Here is a 19,098-nt window from a genome sequence, read left to right on the forward strand (position 1 = left end):
GGGTCCCAAACAGTCAGACATGACTGAGTGACTGGACTGAACTGAACTGAAACACAAGACGGTGCCCAGACTACATATCCTAGTACCGACAACCAGGTGGACCAGCCCCTGTGGGCAGCAAAGGACACACGTGGACGACCACGGATGTCAGGGGTGCAGGACCTAGCCCTCAGCAGTCTGCTATAAGAATGAGGCTCCGACAGGGGGAGGGTCCAAGCCCCTGGGCTGGTGGGGGACCTGGGTGGTCTTCGTCAAGCCCAGGGAGAGGGCTTCCTATGCCCTGCCCCACCCCCATCCCTTGTCCTGCATCACACCCAAGCCTGTGTGGGCCTTGTCATCTCCAGAGACCACGGCTAGATGTGGCTGGGGGTGGGAGAGGGTGATGGGTGGGCCCGGAGAGCCAGCAATGAAAAATGCATGAGCACCCCCCCGCTCCCACACTCCTCCCAGCACTTAGCTCCTCTGGGGCCCTTCTAAAAGCTCCCAGCCCGGGAGCACTCAGGCTGCCGCGCAGGCTTCAGTCCTGCTGGTGGGGGTGGGATGGGGGGGCGCCTCCCAGGGCTTCTCAGCACCTGAGGCTGCTGGACCTCCTCCCCTGGCCGACCCCCCGCCGCAGGCAGGGAGGCAGCTGGTTCCCGGAGGCCCCTCCAGCATCTTGGTTTGTCAAAGACGGCGCAACAGCCAAACCTGCAGGCAGCCCAGCGTCCATCGAGGGGTGAACAAACCAAACGTGGCCCACACACCACGGAATAGTATTCAGCCTCGAAAAGGAAGGCGGTCCCAATACATCTGCTGCAACATGGACGAAGCTTCACCATCATGCTGAGTTTGAAAGAAGCCAGACACAAAAGGGCAGAGGCCATACAATACCACTTCCGGGAGGCGCACAGGGGGCACTTTCAGAGAGACAGAAAGTAGGTGGTGGGGGTCAGGGCTCTGGAGAGAGGGAGGGAGGGTTCGTGTTTAATGCGGACCGAGTTTCAGCTGGAAAAGACGGAGGAGCCCTGGCGGTGACGGCGATGACACTTGTACAGCAACTTGAATGCGCTTAATGCCCCTGGGCTGTATGCTGAGAGATGGTTAACAGGGGGAGCTTTATGCTATGTCTATTTTACCACAACTAACAACCAGAACAGAAAGCTTGTCCTGAACACCTGTTCTGTGCCCAGCACGGTCTAAGGGAAGAGTGTTCTTGAGCCCCAAAGCTTCGGTCTCTGGACCCAACCATAGGACCCTACTCTCCTGGACACCTGCTCAGCAAGCACCTCCCCTGATTCCTCCATGGGGACCACTGCTGCCCACTGGCCCACAGTCTTGGAAGAGCTGTTCATCAAGATGGATGTACCCTGCCCCCACTGAGGGCCACATCCCAGCCCAGGACCTGAAATCTGGTCTCTCCCCACTGCAGGGACCCTCCAGTACCTCCCGAGGACTCCCTGTCACAGAAGGATGGAGCGGGAGCCTGCAGGAGGGGAATCAGGGCTGGCGGGCATGTTGTACATGGGAAAGAAGCCGTCAGGGTGACTCCCAGATGTTAGGCTGGGGAGATGGGGGGAGCATTTGTCCCCCAATAATGATCTTCCTGTGGGCCCCGTTGGTCTGAGGGGCCCCTGGGATGTCCAGACGGTGAATGGAAAGGTCCAGAGCAGAAGAAAGAGGTCTGGGCTGCCTCGACCAACACCTACAACGCCCCTCAATGATTCTGCATCCTGGAACTTTCTCCCTGCTGGCCCTGCCCCTCTCCTAGCCCTCCTTGCCCAGCCCCTAGCAGGTGGGACTACCTAGCTCACCACCTGTGTTGTGGTAACAGGCCCTTAGGGTGGAGAGCAAACCCCCCGACCCCGCCCCATGCATGCCTGGCACCGTCCTGCAGGGCCCCTTACCCCTGACCCTGCACGGCCTGGAGTGCATCCCTCTGAGAGGCGCAACCGAGGCGTGGGGGGGGGGGCACTACAACGTCCCCCCATCACTCAGCTCCAGGGGAAGAAAGGCCTGGAGGAGCACTCAGAGTCAGAGCACACACTTACACGGCGCCTGCTGTGTCCTGGTGCTGCCTTTAGTGGAGTGCCCCCTCCCAGTCCAGGGCAGCACCGCCGGGGTCTCAGGGTCTGCCCTGTCTCGGGCCTCACTCCACCTCCCCCCGGGCGCCCCCCCACCCCTTAAGAGCTGGAGGCAGAGAGCCACCCGCTTACCTTTCAGGCAGGTCAGCTTCAGCCCCATGTCGGCGCCTCTGCAGCCTGGGGAGAGAGGAGAGGCTTGTTTGTATCGGCCACGCGTGGCCAGGCCCCCACCCGGCCTGATGGGTGCACAACAGGAAACAGCGGTGGAGAGAAACCGCGGCCGAGGTCACGGCGCCTGCTGGCTACATCTGGGCTGAATTTGCTGTGTGCTGGTGGAAAAAACTTTCGGGCATCTCAAAGCTGAACACGCTGGAGGGAGGCCCAGTGCAGCGGCCGAGGAGTGCAGGAGAGGTCTGGCCCGGGTGATGGGGTGGAACCCGCAGCACCTACCCTGCCTTTGAGGGGCCACCGTGTGGCTGTTTCAGGGATGAGAGGGCCCCAGGTGGGGCTGCACGGTGGCCCTGAGCCCCGTGATGGGTGTGGTGTGCCTTCTGTTCAAACGAGGCCTCCTCTCCTAAAATGCAAATTCTTTTGCGTCCTAACGGCTGAAAGGAGCCCGGTCCCCAGTCCGTGGGGGTTAAAATCTCCCACCATCTCCCTGCAAGGCGGGTGTCCTGAGGAGCTGCTGGAGAAACAGGCAGCAGCTCACAATCTCCTGACATTTGACTCTGTTACAACCCTAGGAGGTGCTATCACTGTCCCCACTTTACGGATGAGAAAATCAAGGCTCAGAGAGGTGGTGGTGGCTCCCTGAGGCTACACAGCTTACTAGGAGTGGAGTTGGGGTTCCAACCCAGGACTGCCCTGACCCCCATGAAGGCCCCCCCACAGGGGTCTGTGAAGCTCTGCAGGGGGGGTGCTCGGGGCTCTGAGAGGCTGAGGATGGGGACTCCTGCACTCGCAGGGAGACACCAGGGGCTGGGGGGTGGCCGTGAGCAGCGCCCTACAGGTCTCCGCCACCCCTGCGGTGCAAGCCTGGATGGGAGGCTGGGATCTGAGACAGGCACCCTGACGGCTGACTCTGGCTTGGCCAACTGTCCATGGCTGCCCCCCACCCATCCTCCTGTCTCCTCCTCCCTCATTCCTTGGGTCCGGGCCTCCCAGCCCCCTTCCCTACTTTCCTCAATATACTTCTTACACATTTCCCATCCTGGCATCTGGTCTTGGGAGACCAGACACAGGTGGATACAAGGCCGAATGGGACCTTGCACCTGAGTAAGGGTGCAGTGGTGCCGTCTGAGGCCAGGAGGCCAGAGGAAGGTTCCGGTCCCAGCCTGGGAGGCCTGGGGACCATGGCCCCAAATACAGGAGCCAGCGAAGCGGGAAACCCCCAGGCTGAAGGAACAGAATGTGCAAAGGCCCAGAGGACATGCGAGGACCAGAGGAACAGGCCACAGAAGGGCCCAGGCTGAGCCGCACTGTGGGGTCTCTGGAGGCTGGTTACATAGTGGAGGGGTTTTCCTGAGCACATGTAGTAGCTTCTGCATTCTGGCGGGCTGTGCAGGCCAGTCCCCCTCCAGGCCTTGCTCATAGCAGCCTCGGCACCCCCAGGAGCTCATTAACAGTGCATCCTCTCAGCCCCACCTGGGTGCACTGAGACGGAATCGATGTTGTAACAAGGCCCCATGGGACTCAGATGCTCAGCTCCGGGTCAGAAACCGTGGAGTCTGAGCACTGGAGAAGGCGGAGCAGCCAGGGTGCAGGGGAGAAGCTGCTGGAAGCTGGGGTGATGTACAAGCTGGTGAGATGGTAGGACCCCAGGAGGGGTCAGTCTGGAGGAGTGGCCAGGGCAAAGGCTTCAATTTTAGCCAGGCTGGACTTGTGGGCGGGTAGGGGATTGACTGGGGAGGAAGAGGGCAAGAGGGACAGTCAGACACGGGGGGGTACAGAGTCAGGACAGCTGCGTGTAAAGGACGCTTCCTACTTGGAGCAGGCCCAGAGCTGGGAATCAGAGCCTGGCAGGAGGTCCCTCTCCCAAAGGCTCCCCATTGGCCTGGGCTGCAGTCTGGACTGGGCTTATCCAAAGCTCTGGAGGCAGGGGTGGGGCGATTCTAATGGGTGGGATGAGCTGCCAGGAGTGTGTACCCTTCCTTGGGTGGCGGTGTGTGGCGCTGGAGGAAGGGAGAGCCCCAGAGAAGGCCTGTGGGGTAGGGATGGGCGCCTCTCTCGAGCACCCACTCTGTGCCCAGCGCCCTCCAGAGTGCCTCCATTCACGGCTGTTTAACCCTCACGACAGCCTGGTGACACTGGGGCTGTTCCGACCCCCACTTTGCTAATGGGGAAACTGAGGCACCAGGAAGTTAGTTAACCTGCAGAAGGGTTGTATGGGGAGCAGGTGGTGGGGTAGGGATTCCAAGCCTACGCTTTCAACCCCAGAGCTCCCCTCCCGTCTCTCTCGTGGGCCTCTTGCCCAGGGGTCTGTGGCCCTGAGGTCAGGACCACAGCAACCTCCCAGGGCCCCCGCTGGCCACAGCACATCACAGCCATGCAGTGAACTCTGATCTCACAGTCCACGCTCTTCTGTTCTGTCTGGGGTACGCGCTGGCCACCGCCCAACCCAACAGCTTACACGACACATCCCACCCCAGGGCTACACAACAGTGATCCACACTGAAGTCCACACTGACGAAGCGACAGCAGGACGCTGCCATAAAGCCCAACAGAGAAACAGCAGCAGAGGCGTGGAGGGTGCGGGGCGCTGCCTTGTCTGCTGCTGACGCTGGGACACAGGCGTTCACGACATGCTTCTGTCTCTAGTTTGAAAAGTAGTAAAATGGTCAAAAGAAAGACACCTGTCCAGGAGGTGACAGCATGGGGCTGTGGTCGAGTTCTGTGATTCTGATCGCTGGGCTGCATTTTGTAAGAGGTGGTCCCAGCTCTGAGGACACACACACTGGGGTGTTTAGGGTCCCGGGCCATCATTTCTGCAGCTTCACTCTCAGAGTCTGGCCAGAAATCCACGCCAATGAAGCAACTGTGGCTACACGCTCACTTCCGGTGAAGGATATACGTTAGCTCCTACTGTTCTGGGAACTTTTCTGAAACTTGAAACTATTCAAGGGAAGCATTCAGCAAGGTAAAGCAGAGAGCAGTTATTTACCCAGACTCCACGGAACACCCCCCGCCCCCTGCCCCGGTAGAGCCAGAATGCAGTGGGAACATCACATCCAACTCCCCTACCCCGTCTCCGGTGTGGCTGGAGGGGTGGCCAGGGGCCGCGGCTCTGGCTGGGGGAAGGCGCTCTGGTTCCCTGCTCCTCCCAGAAAACTGTCCTGAATGGATAGGTTTTGTCGCTAAAGCTGTCCTGTGACTTGAGAAATACCTATCTCCAAACATTCAGGGAAAAAAGGAAGTTAAGGAAGGAGGAGGAGCTGGCAGCCTGGATCCAGTGGACACCAGGGGACAGGGAGCTGTGCGAGGGTCAAGCAAATGTCACGTGGTGAGGTCAGGGCTAGGTGGAATGATTCTATTTCTGGTTTCTAAAACTTCCAAACGCAGTTTTCACCAACCGACCTTTCTCATCCCCATGCACGTTGCTGTAACGCCCCACAAGGGCAGGAGGAATGAAGTGGCCTTGGGAGGGGCTGAGAGGAACCAGGAGTCTGTACGGGCTGTGTGACCTTTGGCCAAATCCTTTTCCTCTCTGAGCCTGAGATGCTGATGCTTCACCGCCCTCCTTCCCCACCCCCGCCCCTCTGGCTCCAAGTCCTCAGTTATAGAACAGGCATCCTGACCCAGCCTCCAGGACAGGGCCTGGAGCCATCGTCACCATCATCATCATCTGTCAACGTCACGGTGTCACCCTTCAGCAGCCTGTGCGGACGCTGTGTGGGAGCCTGCCATGCGGTCCCCAAGTCCGAGGTGTAGCCAGTTACAGCGGAAGGAGGAGGCGCTCCCCAGGGTGGTTTATGTAGGACCGTGGACAGCGCCCCATCCACTCCACTCCCTCAGTGATTGGGGCTGCCCCCAGCAGAGATGGCAGGTGCCTTTGCGGGAGATGGTCCTGATAGACGGGATGTTTATCTGTCCAAATGGAAGCCATACAGACACCTGACTGTGGGGAGCGGGCTACGTCCCCCTAAACTTCATCCTCACCACTGACACAGATGTCAAGTTAATGCTTTCAAGAGGCTGAGTTCATTACAAAAATTCCTAAACCTGACAACACCCAGCGAGATAACATCATCGCATCTGTGACTTACAGATGAAGGAGTGGAGCTCTGGGCGGTCCGGCAGCAGCTCTGGGAGGCCAGAGCTCAAAGCCAGGTCAGTTGCACCCCATGGCTTCTATGTCTATCATTCTACACGCTGAGGTCTATTCCCGGAAGACACACATTTGTGCAATTAGAAAATAAAGGTTTAACGGGTGGGAAGAAGAGATTCCATGGGAGGGGGCCCCCTAGCTTGGCAAGAAGGTAGGCAAGCCGTCAGGCCCAAGAGAACTGCACGTTTAGGTATAAATGTACTCTCTTTTTCACACATTCGCAGGAGTGTGAAAAACCACCCTTTCATATCGAATCAGGTTCTGTTTATGTTCCCTTCAAAACATCAGGCTGTTAATTATTTGCACAACAGCTTGAGTTAAAACAGGTCCTTTCTTGCACTTGGGCATAAGAATCTTCCTACCGCCAAACGGCCGTGACAGAACCCTCTCTGGTGACACGGATGGGCAGTGAGAGATAAAAACTTACTTCCTCCTGCAGGGGTCTGCCTCTCCCCTGAGCAGTGGCCAGAGAGATGGATGTCGGCCACTTTGCACACCAAATGGCCCCTCATGGCCCCTCTGAAGCCTGGGCAACTCCAGGGCAGAGGACACCCTTGGCCAAGATGTCTGTTACTATCTTTATAGCTGCCTTGCAGATAAGAGCCCCAAACTATCAGCCCGCAGCAGGCAAGTGCTCGCCAGCCCGCTCCCTGCAGTTCCTGATGCAAAGAGAACAGTAAACTAGTGTGTTCTCTGCACAAAGTGTAAAGTAATAAAGACGTAGCACTGCTCGTGGAACACATCAGAACCACTCAGGGCACAAGGGATCTGCTATTAGCTTCCCTTCGGTTTCTGCTTTTGGGAATCACGGAGGTTGGGCTGTAGGGGATGAAGTAAACCCCTCCAGGGATGAATCAGATCTCTGGAACTGGGAGCGGTCAGAGAAATAAACTGCCAAATAAAATACAGGATGCCCAGCTCCTGTACGGGACAGACTCCTGCTGAACATTCTCCATCATTTTTCTGCAGTTCACATGGAACAGGGCAGCCTTTATTTTTATTTGCTAAACCTAGCAAACCTACATGGAGGTGGCCACCTGGGCTTCCCAGATGAGGCCCGTGGCCCATGGAGGCCTAGACAGGGAGTCAGTGAAAGGCAGAGTCAGGCTAACAGCCTGATCACGGTCTCTGGAGTCACCTCCCAGATGGAATCAGAAGAGCCCCGTGGAGCTCGTGACTTGACAGGGACACAGAGCCTCACTCCCTTAACCAAGACCTCGCTGGAGGACGGAGGAGAGGGCACGGGTGGAGACTCATAGCTGAAGAATGTGACAGTTTGCCTAGGTGGGTGGACCCACCAGACCAGATGGAATCAGGTTCCCTTCCCAGCTGGGGGAGCCCAGGACCAGCTCTCGGGCCGGTCCCCTGACTGCAAACACAGGGAAGGCCTGCTGACAGACTGGCCAAGGGGGCTCCCAGCAGGCCTAAGACACATCTTGGTTTCCTTCTTTTTTTAAAAAAAAATGGTACTTTCCTTTCGCAACAGGATTAGAATTCCTACAATAGCAGCCAAAGGGACTGTGCTGGGAACAGATGCTACAAGCGTTAACATGCCTCCCTTTCTGGTACACAGAATACAAACATGAGCCTCTCCTGGGCTTTAGGCCACAGACCCGCAGGGGGCACTTGCCTGGCCCACAGCTGCTTGCCCACAGGAAGCGAAAGACGATGGGCTTGCGGGGGAAGGCAAGGTGCCCACTCAAGCCTGCACCCGCCTTGCTGTCACAGGGCACGGTCTTGGGTTTCCCAGGGTCAAGCTGTGGTCTTCCAGTGACTGGCCATGTGACTGTGAGCATGATACTTGGCCCTCTGAGCCTGAGGTCAAACTCAACACATACAATTTGCGCAACTTTCCATATGTTACACATCAGTAAAAATGTTTAAAAATAAGGGGTATTCTACAGAAGTTAGGCTAACAGTTAACTAATCATGGGGCTAATTAGAAAACAAGCCATCCTTTTTACAGCAGCCTTGAAGTCAGGAGTCGCAAACTATTAGCCCTTAGCTTTCCTGCTGGCCAGCTCATCCCCTTCAGGTTTGCAGCGCAAACAGAAAACTAAACTGCTTTCTCTGCACCCAAATAAAAAGTAACCACAGTGTGGCACTGTCTGTGGGACACACACAATCCCCTACAGGCTCGGAGGGGAGGCTATGGCTGCGTCGGCTGAGTGGGCTCCTGGGTGCACACATTACTGTAAATATACAACACATTATTTTCACCGGGGAAGGTCTGCCTACACTCTTTGATTCTACACTGTGAGGGCTAGGGTTCAAGGCTAGGCCTCGCCACTTACCCGCCCGCCCCTGTGCGTGACCTTGGATCAGTCACTTGATCTTTATGAGCCTCTGTGCCCTCATCTGTAAAACAGTGATGACAACAGTATTAGGTGAGAGAAGGAAAACAGAAAATGCAGGTGATGGGTACCAGCACACAGGGCTCAGTCAACATGAAGCGGCGCCGCTCTCCTTCCGGGGCCATTGAGAGGAAGTTCCAGAGGTGATCTCAACCCGGGGCTCAGGGCCCACCCAGGGCAACCCACCTGCCAAGGGAAAGGCTTCCAGGGAGAGGAGATTAGGCTGGCGGAGCTTTCCACCTCCTTGGGGCCTGCAGAGGGATTAAGTCTTTCCATAAATACACCGACTCCCTCCTATCCAGGGTGGGGACAGGGAACCCATGGTGGGTGTGGCCTGCACAGGTAAGGGGCTGCTTTCTGGAGTTGACCCAGCCTGGGACAGCGGCTGCCCCCCAGCACCCCTGGGGGCTCTGCAGGAAGCCCCCCGCCCCCAGCCTGCCAATCCAGATGCGCCTCCGAGATCCTCAGTTTCCTCATCTGTAAGATGGGGTTTTTGTTCCACAAAAGCTGCACCAATTACAGGAGGGCCCTCACCAGGTTGCCTTCCCTGCCTCTTTCTCCTCATTCTCAGCGAGGCTAAGGAGGCTCAGCCAACACAGACTTTTCGGATTCCACCGCGGCCTAACAGCCCGGGGAGGTCTGAGAGAGGTCCCTTCTGCCTTGACCCCGCCCACCAAGGGGGGGCGCCGAGCCAGGCTGTGGGTCCACCTGAGTAAAGAGTGCCTCCCCCCAGTTCCGCTGAGCTCAGCGGGCCAGGCAAGGGGCGAGCGCGTTCACAGTGGTCGCCCTTTGCGGTTGCAAACCTGCTTTGATGCCCTGGGAGCGAAGGGGGCCCCTAAGTGAGGCGGTTCATAAATAATACATTCTGAAATACTCGATAGAGGGGAAATGGTTCCTCTCCAGGCCTCCTGCCCCCACCCCCCGGCCGGGCTCCTCTCCAGCTTTCAGGAATGGCGGTCTGGCCCATTCCCCAGGAACTCGTGACCGCGTGGGGTGGCAGGTGGAGACTGGGGGGCCGGCGGCTTCCACGGGCGGGGACACACCTCCCCACGCGCCCGCTGTAAGTTGCAACATGGCCAGAGGGGGCCCAACTTTCCCCAAACCTGCGTCTCCGCAGAAAAGTCTGCAAGAACTAGCGGGGGGGACGCTCGAGCCCGCGAGGGTCCCCTACCGCACCCCACCCCGGGGTGGGGGCCCGTCCTCCTCAGGGACGGCCCTCCCGCGGCGGGAGCTGGCGGGGCGTGGACGCCCCTCGGCGGGGCTGCGGCTTCGGGAAAGAGCTGTATCTTCCAGAAGGGAAGGGAGGGGTGGAGTGGGGTGGGCAGCGCCGGGCACACCGGGGCGCGCGGCGCGGGGCACTTACCACTTCCTGATGGGCTCACTCTGGGGCCCGCCCGGGCGCCCGTAGCGGCGACGGCCGGGCTCGAGGGGCCGCGGCGACAAGTCTACAAGAGAGAGCAGCGGGGGTCATGGCCCGAGCCGGGCAGTGCGCTTGGGCCCCGCTCCGCCCCGGCCGGCGATCCCGGCCACCCGCTGCCGCCGCCGCCGCGCGCACGCCTCCCCTGTCCCCTCCCCGGACCCCGGGGGCGGTGCCGACTGCAGCCCCGCCCCGCCCGCGGGCGCCGGATCGCACCGGCCCGGCGCTGGGGCGGAGCGGGGCCGCCCGCCGCCTCCCTGGGGAGTGAGCCGGGGGCGCGCCCAGCGCCCGCGCCTCCGGCTTCGCGGACTCACTCCGCTCTCCTTAGCCGCCTCTCGCCCGACCGGTGGGGGAGGCTGAAGGGGGATCCCGGGGAAAGTTCGGGCCGCGGGACTCTCCCCGAGGCTGGGTGCCAGGCCCCCTGCGGCTGTGCATCCCCAGCCCTGGGTGGTGGAAGTGGGACCTTGGGGTTCCCCCACACCTAATGGCCGTGCTTGAGTGAGCCCCACCGCCGAGCCGCGGAGAAGGGGAGGGGGGAGAATGGAGGCTCCACCATCTCCCCGCCAGCCCCGGGCCCTGGGGACGTGCTAGCCACGCGCCCCTCCCCCACTCCCACCCATCTAGTCGCTGGCCTCCGGGGCTTCGGATGACCCGCGTGATCAAAGGGGCAGCTGCCCCGCTGTTAGCGTTTGGCCCTCTGGCTCTCCACACATGCTTCTGCACCCCACTTGTGGGACTGAGCTACCGGTGTGGCCGGCTGGGGGTGGCAGGTTTTTTGAGGATGCCCAGCTGATAGGAATTGCCCAGTTCCCCGCCTGTGGATGCACGGGCCTTGTACCCAGATGGGTTTCTCCGGAGGCCTCCACAGGCTCCTACCAGGAGGGACAAAGCCACCCCCACCAAGTGTTTTTCACGTCATTGTCACCAGCCTGTCGGGCCGGCTCTGTCTAACGATCAAAAGGTCTCCACGCCCTGTGGTCTGTGTCCTTCTGGGAACAGAGGAAGGGAAACTGAGCCTCCGAGCAGGACAATGACAGGCCTTCAGTGGACGCAGGACATTGAGTCGGCGCTCCAGCTGTGTTCTCTTTTGAGTCATTCCTAAAAATATTGCAAAATGTTGGGTACCCGGACCATATCCAGTCCCAAATGATAGGACATGTATCATGCCTCCCCATAAACAGAGGAAGGTGGGGGAGGATGGCCCCCACCCCAGCCTCAGGAGGGAAGGTGGGCTGTGAGTGTCCTGTGCCCTTGTTCCTCCCTGGGGAGCTGCGGGACAGCCCTTCTCCCTATCATCTCCTGAGACGGTGGCAACAAAGGAGCGGGGAACCCCTAGGGGAGGCAGGCACCCACATTCTTCACACAGAAGCAAGGACAAGGCTGAAAAGCCTTGAGGAGGCCAAAAGCTGGTTGTGAGACCCACTTTCTCTGTGCCCCGGTTTCCACAAGGAGAAATGGAGATCGATTCATTTCTACAAACACGTTTTGAGCACCGGCTCTGTGTTGGGCACTGGGTACTGCAGTGAACGGGGTAACTGTGCAGGTGGCCGGAGGTCTCCACTGGTTCGGGACAGCCCTGCTCTCTCCATTTCCCAGGAGTGAGGCCTGAGGCCAGAGGGAAGGACAGAGGTCGCCCAGCAGGTGAGAGGTGCATTCCTGCCCCAACCAGAGATGGGAGCGGCCAGTCTCCCGGGAGAGTTTAGCCTCATGCAGCACCGGGGGAGGGGACGCAGGGCTAATGAAACGAGGCCCAGGGGGATGCATTTCATCAACTGTAAGGGGCTGAGATGAGGAATGGAAAGAATCCAGTTTAATTTTCTTCCTCCCCCAGGAGGCTTCTGCCCCTTGAGACCGGTGAGGTTGGTGCTCCAGTATCAGAGTTTCTCAATGTCAGCCCTTTGATGTTCGGGGCTGGTTAACTCTGTGCTATGGGGGCTGCAGGATGTCCTGGCTGCCATCCACTAAATGCTAGTAGCATAGCCCCCTGCCCAAGTGGTGACAAGCAAAAGCATCTCCAGACATTGCCAGGGGACACCCCGGGGGCACAACTGCTAGTGAGAACCCCTTAGAGTATTCCAGGGATTCCTAACCCCGGCAGCAGGCCAGGATCCCCAAGGCGGGGTGGGGTGGGTGGAGCTTAACTGATACATAAATAAATACAAATGAATGAAACAAACACTCAGGTCCTGGTTCACCCCAGGGACCCTGACCTAATTGGTCCAGGTAGGGCCCAGGTGGGGGTGTTTTGTAAAAACTCCCAGGTGACGGTAATTGACTGATACCATAGAGCAGCTGTCCCTAACCTTTTTGGCATCAGGAACCGGTTTTGTGGAAGGCAATTTTTCCACGGACGGGGGTGGGGATGGTTTCAGGATGATTCAAGGGCACGATATTTATTGTGCAACTTTATTTCCATTATTATTATTACGTTAGCCCCACCTCAGATTATCAGGCATTAGATCCCAGAGGTTGGGGGCCCCTGCAGTAGAGAATCTCCACTTGAGCATCCAAGCCCACTTGGAAGGACAGACACTTCAGACAGAGATGAACCTACTCCAAATCTGTGCAAAGCCTGGATGGGTCCTGATGTGAACAAGCCAACTAGAAAAAGATATTTGCAAGATAATAGAAAATTGAACACAGTCTGTGTGTTAGATAATATTAAGAAATCGCTGCCAATATTAAGAGATGTGATAGTGGTATCATTGTGTTTTTAAAGCCCTTATCTGTTAGTGATCCGTGTGAAAAAGTATTTGTGAATGAATTAGTATAAAGATGAGGTTTTTCAAAGACAAGGGAAATAACGGGAATTCGCCAGCTGTCCAGTGGTTAGGGCTCTGCACTTGCACCGTGGGTTCGGTCCTTGGTCTGGGCACTAAGATACCACAAGCCTCGAGGTACGGCCAAAAAAAAAAAAACAAAGACAAGGAAAATAAAAAGGTGGCAGAGTGAGGACGGGAGGGGCTGGTGGAGATGAAAACAATGGAAAATGTTGCTAACTGTTGAAGCTAAGTGATGCGTACGTGAAGGCTTATTATACTATTCTACTTTTGTATGTGTTTGAAATTTTCAAAGATAAAGTGAGCTTTTGTTTTTTAAAAGAAAGAGCACCCACTTGGACATCATTTTCTTGGCAACCAGGTAAAGTGCCAAGGAAGCTGGTCTGGTTTTCTGCTCAGGGAAAAGGGGCCAGCTCTGTAGAATGGCTCCTCCTCATGAGATGTCTTTCCACCTCCCTTGTCCAGTTAGCTCTTCCAGACTCTCAAGGCTCTGAGCAGGTGTCCGTCTGCCAAGTGCACTGTGGGCTGCCGTGGGTTGGTGGGTGCAATGACCAGGTAGCCCTAGCAGGGAAGCTCCCGAGGGCAGGGACCAGTCTGCCTTGCCAGCCTCACTTCCTTGGCCTGGGGCAGGGTGCAGCTCAGGTCAGGGGCTCCAGACACACTCATGGAACGCATCAGGAGTTGGGAGAACCGATGAAGAACCGAAAGTCCTCAGACAATTTCTGGGGAAGGGGGACCATACGCATTCCTAAAGGGAGCCATCTGCCCAAATGCCAAGCCCGTGGAGCTGCTGGGGAGGGAGTGACTCGGAGAGGTTGCCAGAGCAGGGTGGGGGTGGTTCTGTCTGCACAGCCTCACCCGCCTATGCCCGTTCTAGCTGTCAGCAAAGGGTGGTGTGGGGGACAATGATGGTGGAGGCGGCATGAGGCCCACACCAGGGAGGGGACCAGAGAAGGAGGCAAGGTGAGACGACAGTGGTTGCTCCGGATACCTCCTACGCCTGGAAGGACATGGGGCAGCCCAGGGCTCAGCGGGGGTCTTCAGCCCAGGACACCTGTGGACAGGGTGCTTGGGAGGCTCCAGCCAGGGCAGCAGGTGGGAGAGAGGGCACCCTGCAGACTGGCCTCCCAGCAGCCCATGAGCGGGCCTGAGAAGCCAGGCCTTCCTTGTCACCATGGTGTGACCTCCCCTCACTGCTAAAGCACCACTAGTCACACGCTGTGTTGGAGGGTTTGGGGCCCAGAGGGTCTCCACAAGCTGTCAAGGAGGCGGGGGAGCAGTGCTGCTTGGGGAGGGGAGAGACTGTTCCATTCACAACCCCCCAGTCCTCACCAGGAGCTAATTCCCTGCTTGAAGCATGTCTGTGGAATTCAGTTTTGTATTCAACAGTCGTTTGTTGATCACAATGGGAAGTTAAAGACGGCTGCAAGATCTTCCTCCCCCCTGCCCCCACCCCCCCCCACACACTGAAGGGCGACATTGATTCCCCCTCCTTAACTCTGTGGCCCTGAGATTGCGCTGCCAGAGGAGGACGAGAGAAGCGATGTGATACCTGTCCTGGCACTCAGCCTGGGTGGCTTCTTCCTTCATCTGGGAAGACTTGCTCTCAGGAAGGCTCCCTCTCTGAACCCTACCACCATGCTGAGACACCCAAGCCACAGGGCCAGCCCGGGTGTAGACTGCCTGGGTGTAGACCATCTGGCAGAGCTCCAGCTGAGCTCCCAGACAATGCCTAGCCCCCAATACCTGCCATGTGGGCCAGGCCAGACATCCAACCCAGTCAAGTCCCTACCTGGTCACAGCAGCTCCAGCTGGTGTCATGAGCTGCCCAGGAACCACTTGGCCGAGCCCTGGCAGCCCACAGAGTTGGGAGAAAATATACAAAGGTGGCTCTCTTAAGCCACTGCTGTTTTAAGTCTGGAGATGTTTGTTACATGGCAGTTACATAGCAGTAGGTAACTGTGGAGAAGGCAATGGCACCCCACTCCAGTACTCCTGCCTGGAAAATCTCATGGACAGAGGAGTCTAGTGCGCTGCAGTCCATGGGGTCGCTAAGAGTTGGACACGGTAAAGCTCAACATTCAGAAAACGAAGATCATGGCATCCGGTCCCATCACTTCATGGGAAATAGATGGGGAAACAGTGGAAACAGTGTCAGACTTTATTTTTTGGGCTCCAAAATCACTGCAGATGGTGACTGCAGCCATGAAATTAAAAGACGCTTACTCCTTGGAAGAAAAGTTATGACCAACCTAGATAGTGTGTTCAAAAGCAGAGACATTACTTTGCCGACTAAGGTCCGTCTAGTCAAGGCTATGGTTTTTCCTGTGGTCGTGTATGGATGTGAGAGTTGGACTGTGAAGAAGGCTGAGCGCCGAAGAATTGATGCTTTTGAACTGTGGTGTTGGAGAAGACTCTTGAGAGTCCCTTGGACTGCAAGGAGATCCAACCAGTCCATTCTGAAGGAGATCAGCCCTGGGATTTCTTTGGAAGGAATGATGCTAAAGCGGAAACTCCAGTACTTTGGCCACCTCATGTGAAGAGTTGACTCATTGGAGAAGACCCTGATGCTGGGAGGGATTGGGGGCAGGAGGAGAAGGGGACGACAGAGGATGAGATGGCTGGATGGCATCATGGACTTGATGGATGTGAATCTGAGTGAACTCCGGGAGTTGGTGATAGACAGGGAGGCCTGGCATGCTGCGATTCATGGGGTCGCAAAGAGTCGGACATGACTGAGCGACTGAACTGAACTGGACTGAGCGACTGAACTGTACTGAACTGAGCGACTTCACTTTTACTTTTCACTTTCATGTATTGGAGAAGGAAATGGCAACCTACTCCAGTGTTCTTGCCTGGAGAATCCCAGGGACAGCAGAGCCTGGGGGCTGCATAGTCCAGTCTATGGGGTCGCATAGAGTCGGACACGACTGAAGTGACTTAGCAGCAGCAGCAGCAGCAGGTAACTGAGCCAGGCTCCTAGTAAGTGTCAAGCAGATAAGCGATCTGATTGCAACTTTAATTTCCTGAATTAGATTTATAAACTACTCCAAGTGTCCAAAAAAGCAGAGAACATGAGAAAATGTACATCTATAACTTGCTACATATGCTTGAGGTTTTTAACCACCCTCCCCCCGGCCCTAAGAATTTGTTGTTTCAGACAGTGGAAGATCTGGATGTAACTCCTCCGTCCCATTCTCTCCCCCACCTCCTGATGTTGGGGTTGGCCCTCCCCGCCATGCTGTTTCTGTTCTGCTATCTCCCTGTGCACCCACAGACGGTCTGCAGTCTTGGTTAATCTCCAAGGCCATCTTGCCAGGTAGTAAGTACTGCAGTCCCATTTTACAGATGAGGAAACCGAGGCTCAGAGAGGTGAAATGGCCTGGACTGAGGATGTCTTGCTGCCAAGGGGCCTTCCTTACCAGGACCCACCAGGAGCCCCAGTGCAAAGCGGGTGGTTCCTTTCTTCCTGGGGAAACTTCTGTGCACATGCGTGTGCCCACACTTGTACTGTGGGATTTGGGAATGGCATGATAGGATATGTGGAATGTACTCAATGGATGGGAGAACAGATGAGAGTGGCCCTGCAGTGACCACTGTTGGATCTGGGTGACAGGTAAGTGGGGACTGGTTGTGTTATTCGCTCTCCATGTGTGTTTCAAAATTCCCGAAGTCCCAAAAGGAACACAGGCCCTGGGGAGACAGCTCCCAGGTAAGGAGGACATGGGCCATGCAGGCGGGGACACTCTGGTCTGCAGGCCTATCTGCCCAAGAAGATCACCACAGCCCCACAGACTTGCTTTGTAACTCCAGAGATTGTCAGAAGGGGCCTGGGGCTTAACCCCAACCTGGAAGAGGCTGAGATACCCCCGTCCACACCCCAGGCTGAGCCTGGCCCTCCTTGGGGCTCCCCAATGCCTGGGGTCCCCCAGTGTCCCGCTGGCCACACTGTGTCTTAGTAGCTTCAATTCCCCCCAGGGCAGAGGGCTTGGCTTTGGGGCAGTGTGATGAGTCCCTCATCCTGCTGGCCAGTGCCTGGCCTGTGCTGGTTTGGTGACCCTGGGGACAGCGTTGGCCTAGACTTGCTGGGTTGGGGGAGGGAGCCTCAGCCTGCCTCTGGGAGCAGCCGTCGGGTGGCGAGGCAGCAATCCTGGACCCCTCAAGTGGGGCGATGCCTCTGTGAGCCCCTCACAGGCTGTGGGACCTTAAACAAGCCACTCAGCTTTCCTGAGTCTCTGTTTTTCACCCTCAAATGGGGTGAGTAGCACCTGCTCCGATGGCTGCAATAAGGATGCAAAGTGAGGATGAATGTAAATTCCCTGAAAGACCCAAAGTCTGTAAGTGAGTTTGGTTTTGAGGTAATTGGGCACCAGGCACAGTTTCAAGCACAACTTTGAGCGGCCTTCTGAGGTAGGTACCAAAGTGCCCCCTTTGTGCAGACGAGGTGACTGATGCCCAGAGAGGTGCTGTTGCCCGCCCAGGTCTTGGGCTGGTGACAGAGCCTGGTTTCCGCACTGTGCCGGGCGCCAGAGCAGTGTCTACCAATAGAGGCAGAGTCAGAAAAGTCGATGGCCACTTCATTAAAATAAAAAACTTGAAAAGACACCTTTAAGGAAATGGAATGTGAGGAGAACATATTTGCATTTGCATGGGACTGAATACACAAAGGACTCTCAGAAATCAACAAGAAGGCAAATAACCTAATTAACAACTGACATTGAAATTTTAAAAAGTTTTAAAAAGACTAGAATAGATATTTCACCAAAGAAGATATAAAAATGGCCAAGACACACATGACGACAAGCTCAATCTCATTAGTCTTAAGGGAAATGCAAGTCAAAACCACAATGAGATACCACTTCTCATGTACTCAGATGGCTCTAATCAAACAAAATAAGGTAAAAAGAAGATAGCAAATGTTGGTGAGGATGTGGAGAAACTCTTAAATTATTGCCAGGAGTGTTAAGTGATGCCGCCACTTTGGAATCCAGCTTGGCAGATTCTTAGAAAGACGAACATTCATTCACCAGCCCATCACTTCCCCTTTGAGGTCTCTACCCAAGAGAATTGCAGCCATGAAATTAAAAGACACTTGCTCCTCGGAAGAGAAGCAATGACAAACCTAGACAGGGGATTAAAAAGCAGGGACATTACTTAGCCTACAAAGGTTTGTCTAGTCAAAGCTATGTGTTTTCCAGAAGTCATGTATGGATGTGAGAGTTGGATCATAAAGAAGGCTGAGTGCCAAAGGACTGACGCTTTCAAACTGTGGTGCTGGAGAAGACTCTTGAGAGTCCCTTGGACTGCAAGGAGATAAAACCAGTCAATCCTGAAGGAAATCAACCCTGAATATTCCCTAGAAGGACTGATGCTGAAGCTGAAGCTCCAATACTTTGGCCACCTCATGCGAAGAGCTGACTCATTAGGAAAGATCCTGATGCTGGGAAAGATTGAAGGCAGGAGAAGGGGTCGACAGAGGATGAGATGGTTGGATGGCGTCACTGACTCAATGAACATGAGTTTGAGCAAACTCCAGGAGATGATGAAGGACAAGGAAGCCTGGCGTGCTGCAGTCCATGGGGTTGCAAAGGGTTGGACACACCTGAGCGACTGAACAACAACCTAAGAGAAATGAAAGTGTGCACGAAGACTTGTGCACATTTGTGCACAGCAGCAGCACTAGTCACAAAACCAAAAGGTGGCAACAATCCACAGCAAGCCAGACACAGAAGGCCACACAGAGGATGATTCCATGTATAAGTGTCCAGATACAGAAAGTAAATTGGGTTGCAAGGGCTGGGGCTGAAGAGGGACTGCAATAGTCACAAGGATCTATAAATTTACTAAAACTGCTGGAGTTGTGCCTGCAAAGCAGGTGAGTTTTATGGCATGTGAGTTACACCTCGTGAAAGCTATAATACAACAACCCCAGTTGCCGTTAACACCTCCTATACCTCCCGGGAGGCGTGGCCACAAGATTGAGGGAGGAAGAGGCAGGTGTCCCCAGGGGCCAGGCCCTGGAATCACCAGATGCTTGGATGGATGACAGCCTGCTGCAGGGGCAGAGGTTTCTTGGGCTCTGGGGCTTTTGGAAAGAGTGGAGGTGGATAAGCCGCACCGCCAGCCTGGGGCTGGGTCTGCAGCAGAGAGAAAGGGGAGCCTG

The 19,098-nt window shown here is 56.2% G+C and overlaps 1 protein-coding gene across 1 annotated transcript in view; it reads right to left on the reverse strand.

Moving 5' to 3' along the window:
* Positions 1–10,183, reverse strand: part of C18H16orf74 (chromosome 18 C16orf74 homolog) — a 30,193-nt gene extending 20,010 nt beyond the window's left edge. Inside the window, exons 1-2 of the mRNA XM_052656627.1 lie at positions 10,102–10,183; positions 2,193–2,237 (exon numbers count right to left, since the gene is read on the reverse strand). Coding sequence (XP_052512587.1) covers positions 2,193–2,220 — 28 coding nt within the window. The 5' untranslated portion in view covers positions 2,221–2,237; positions 10,102–10,183. The remainder of the gene's footprint in view (positions 1–2,192; positions 2,238–10,101) is intronic.
* Between the last annotated feature and the right edge of the window lie 8,915 nt (positions 10,184–19,098).

The sequence above is a fragment of the Budorcas taxicolor genome, chromosome 18, assembly GCF_023091745.1.
Source record: "Budorcas taxicolor isolate Tak-1 chromosome 18, Takin1.1, whole genome shotgun sequence".
NCBI lineage: Eukaryota > Metazoa > Chordata > Mammalia > Artiodactyla > Bovidae > Budorcas > Budorcas taxicolor.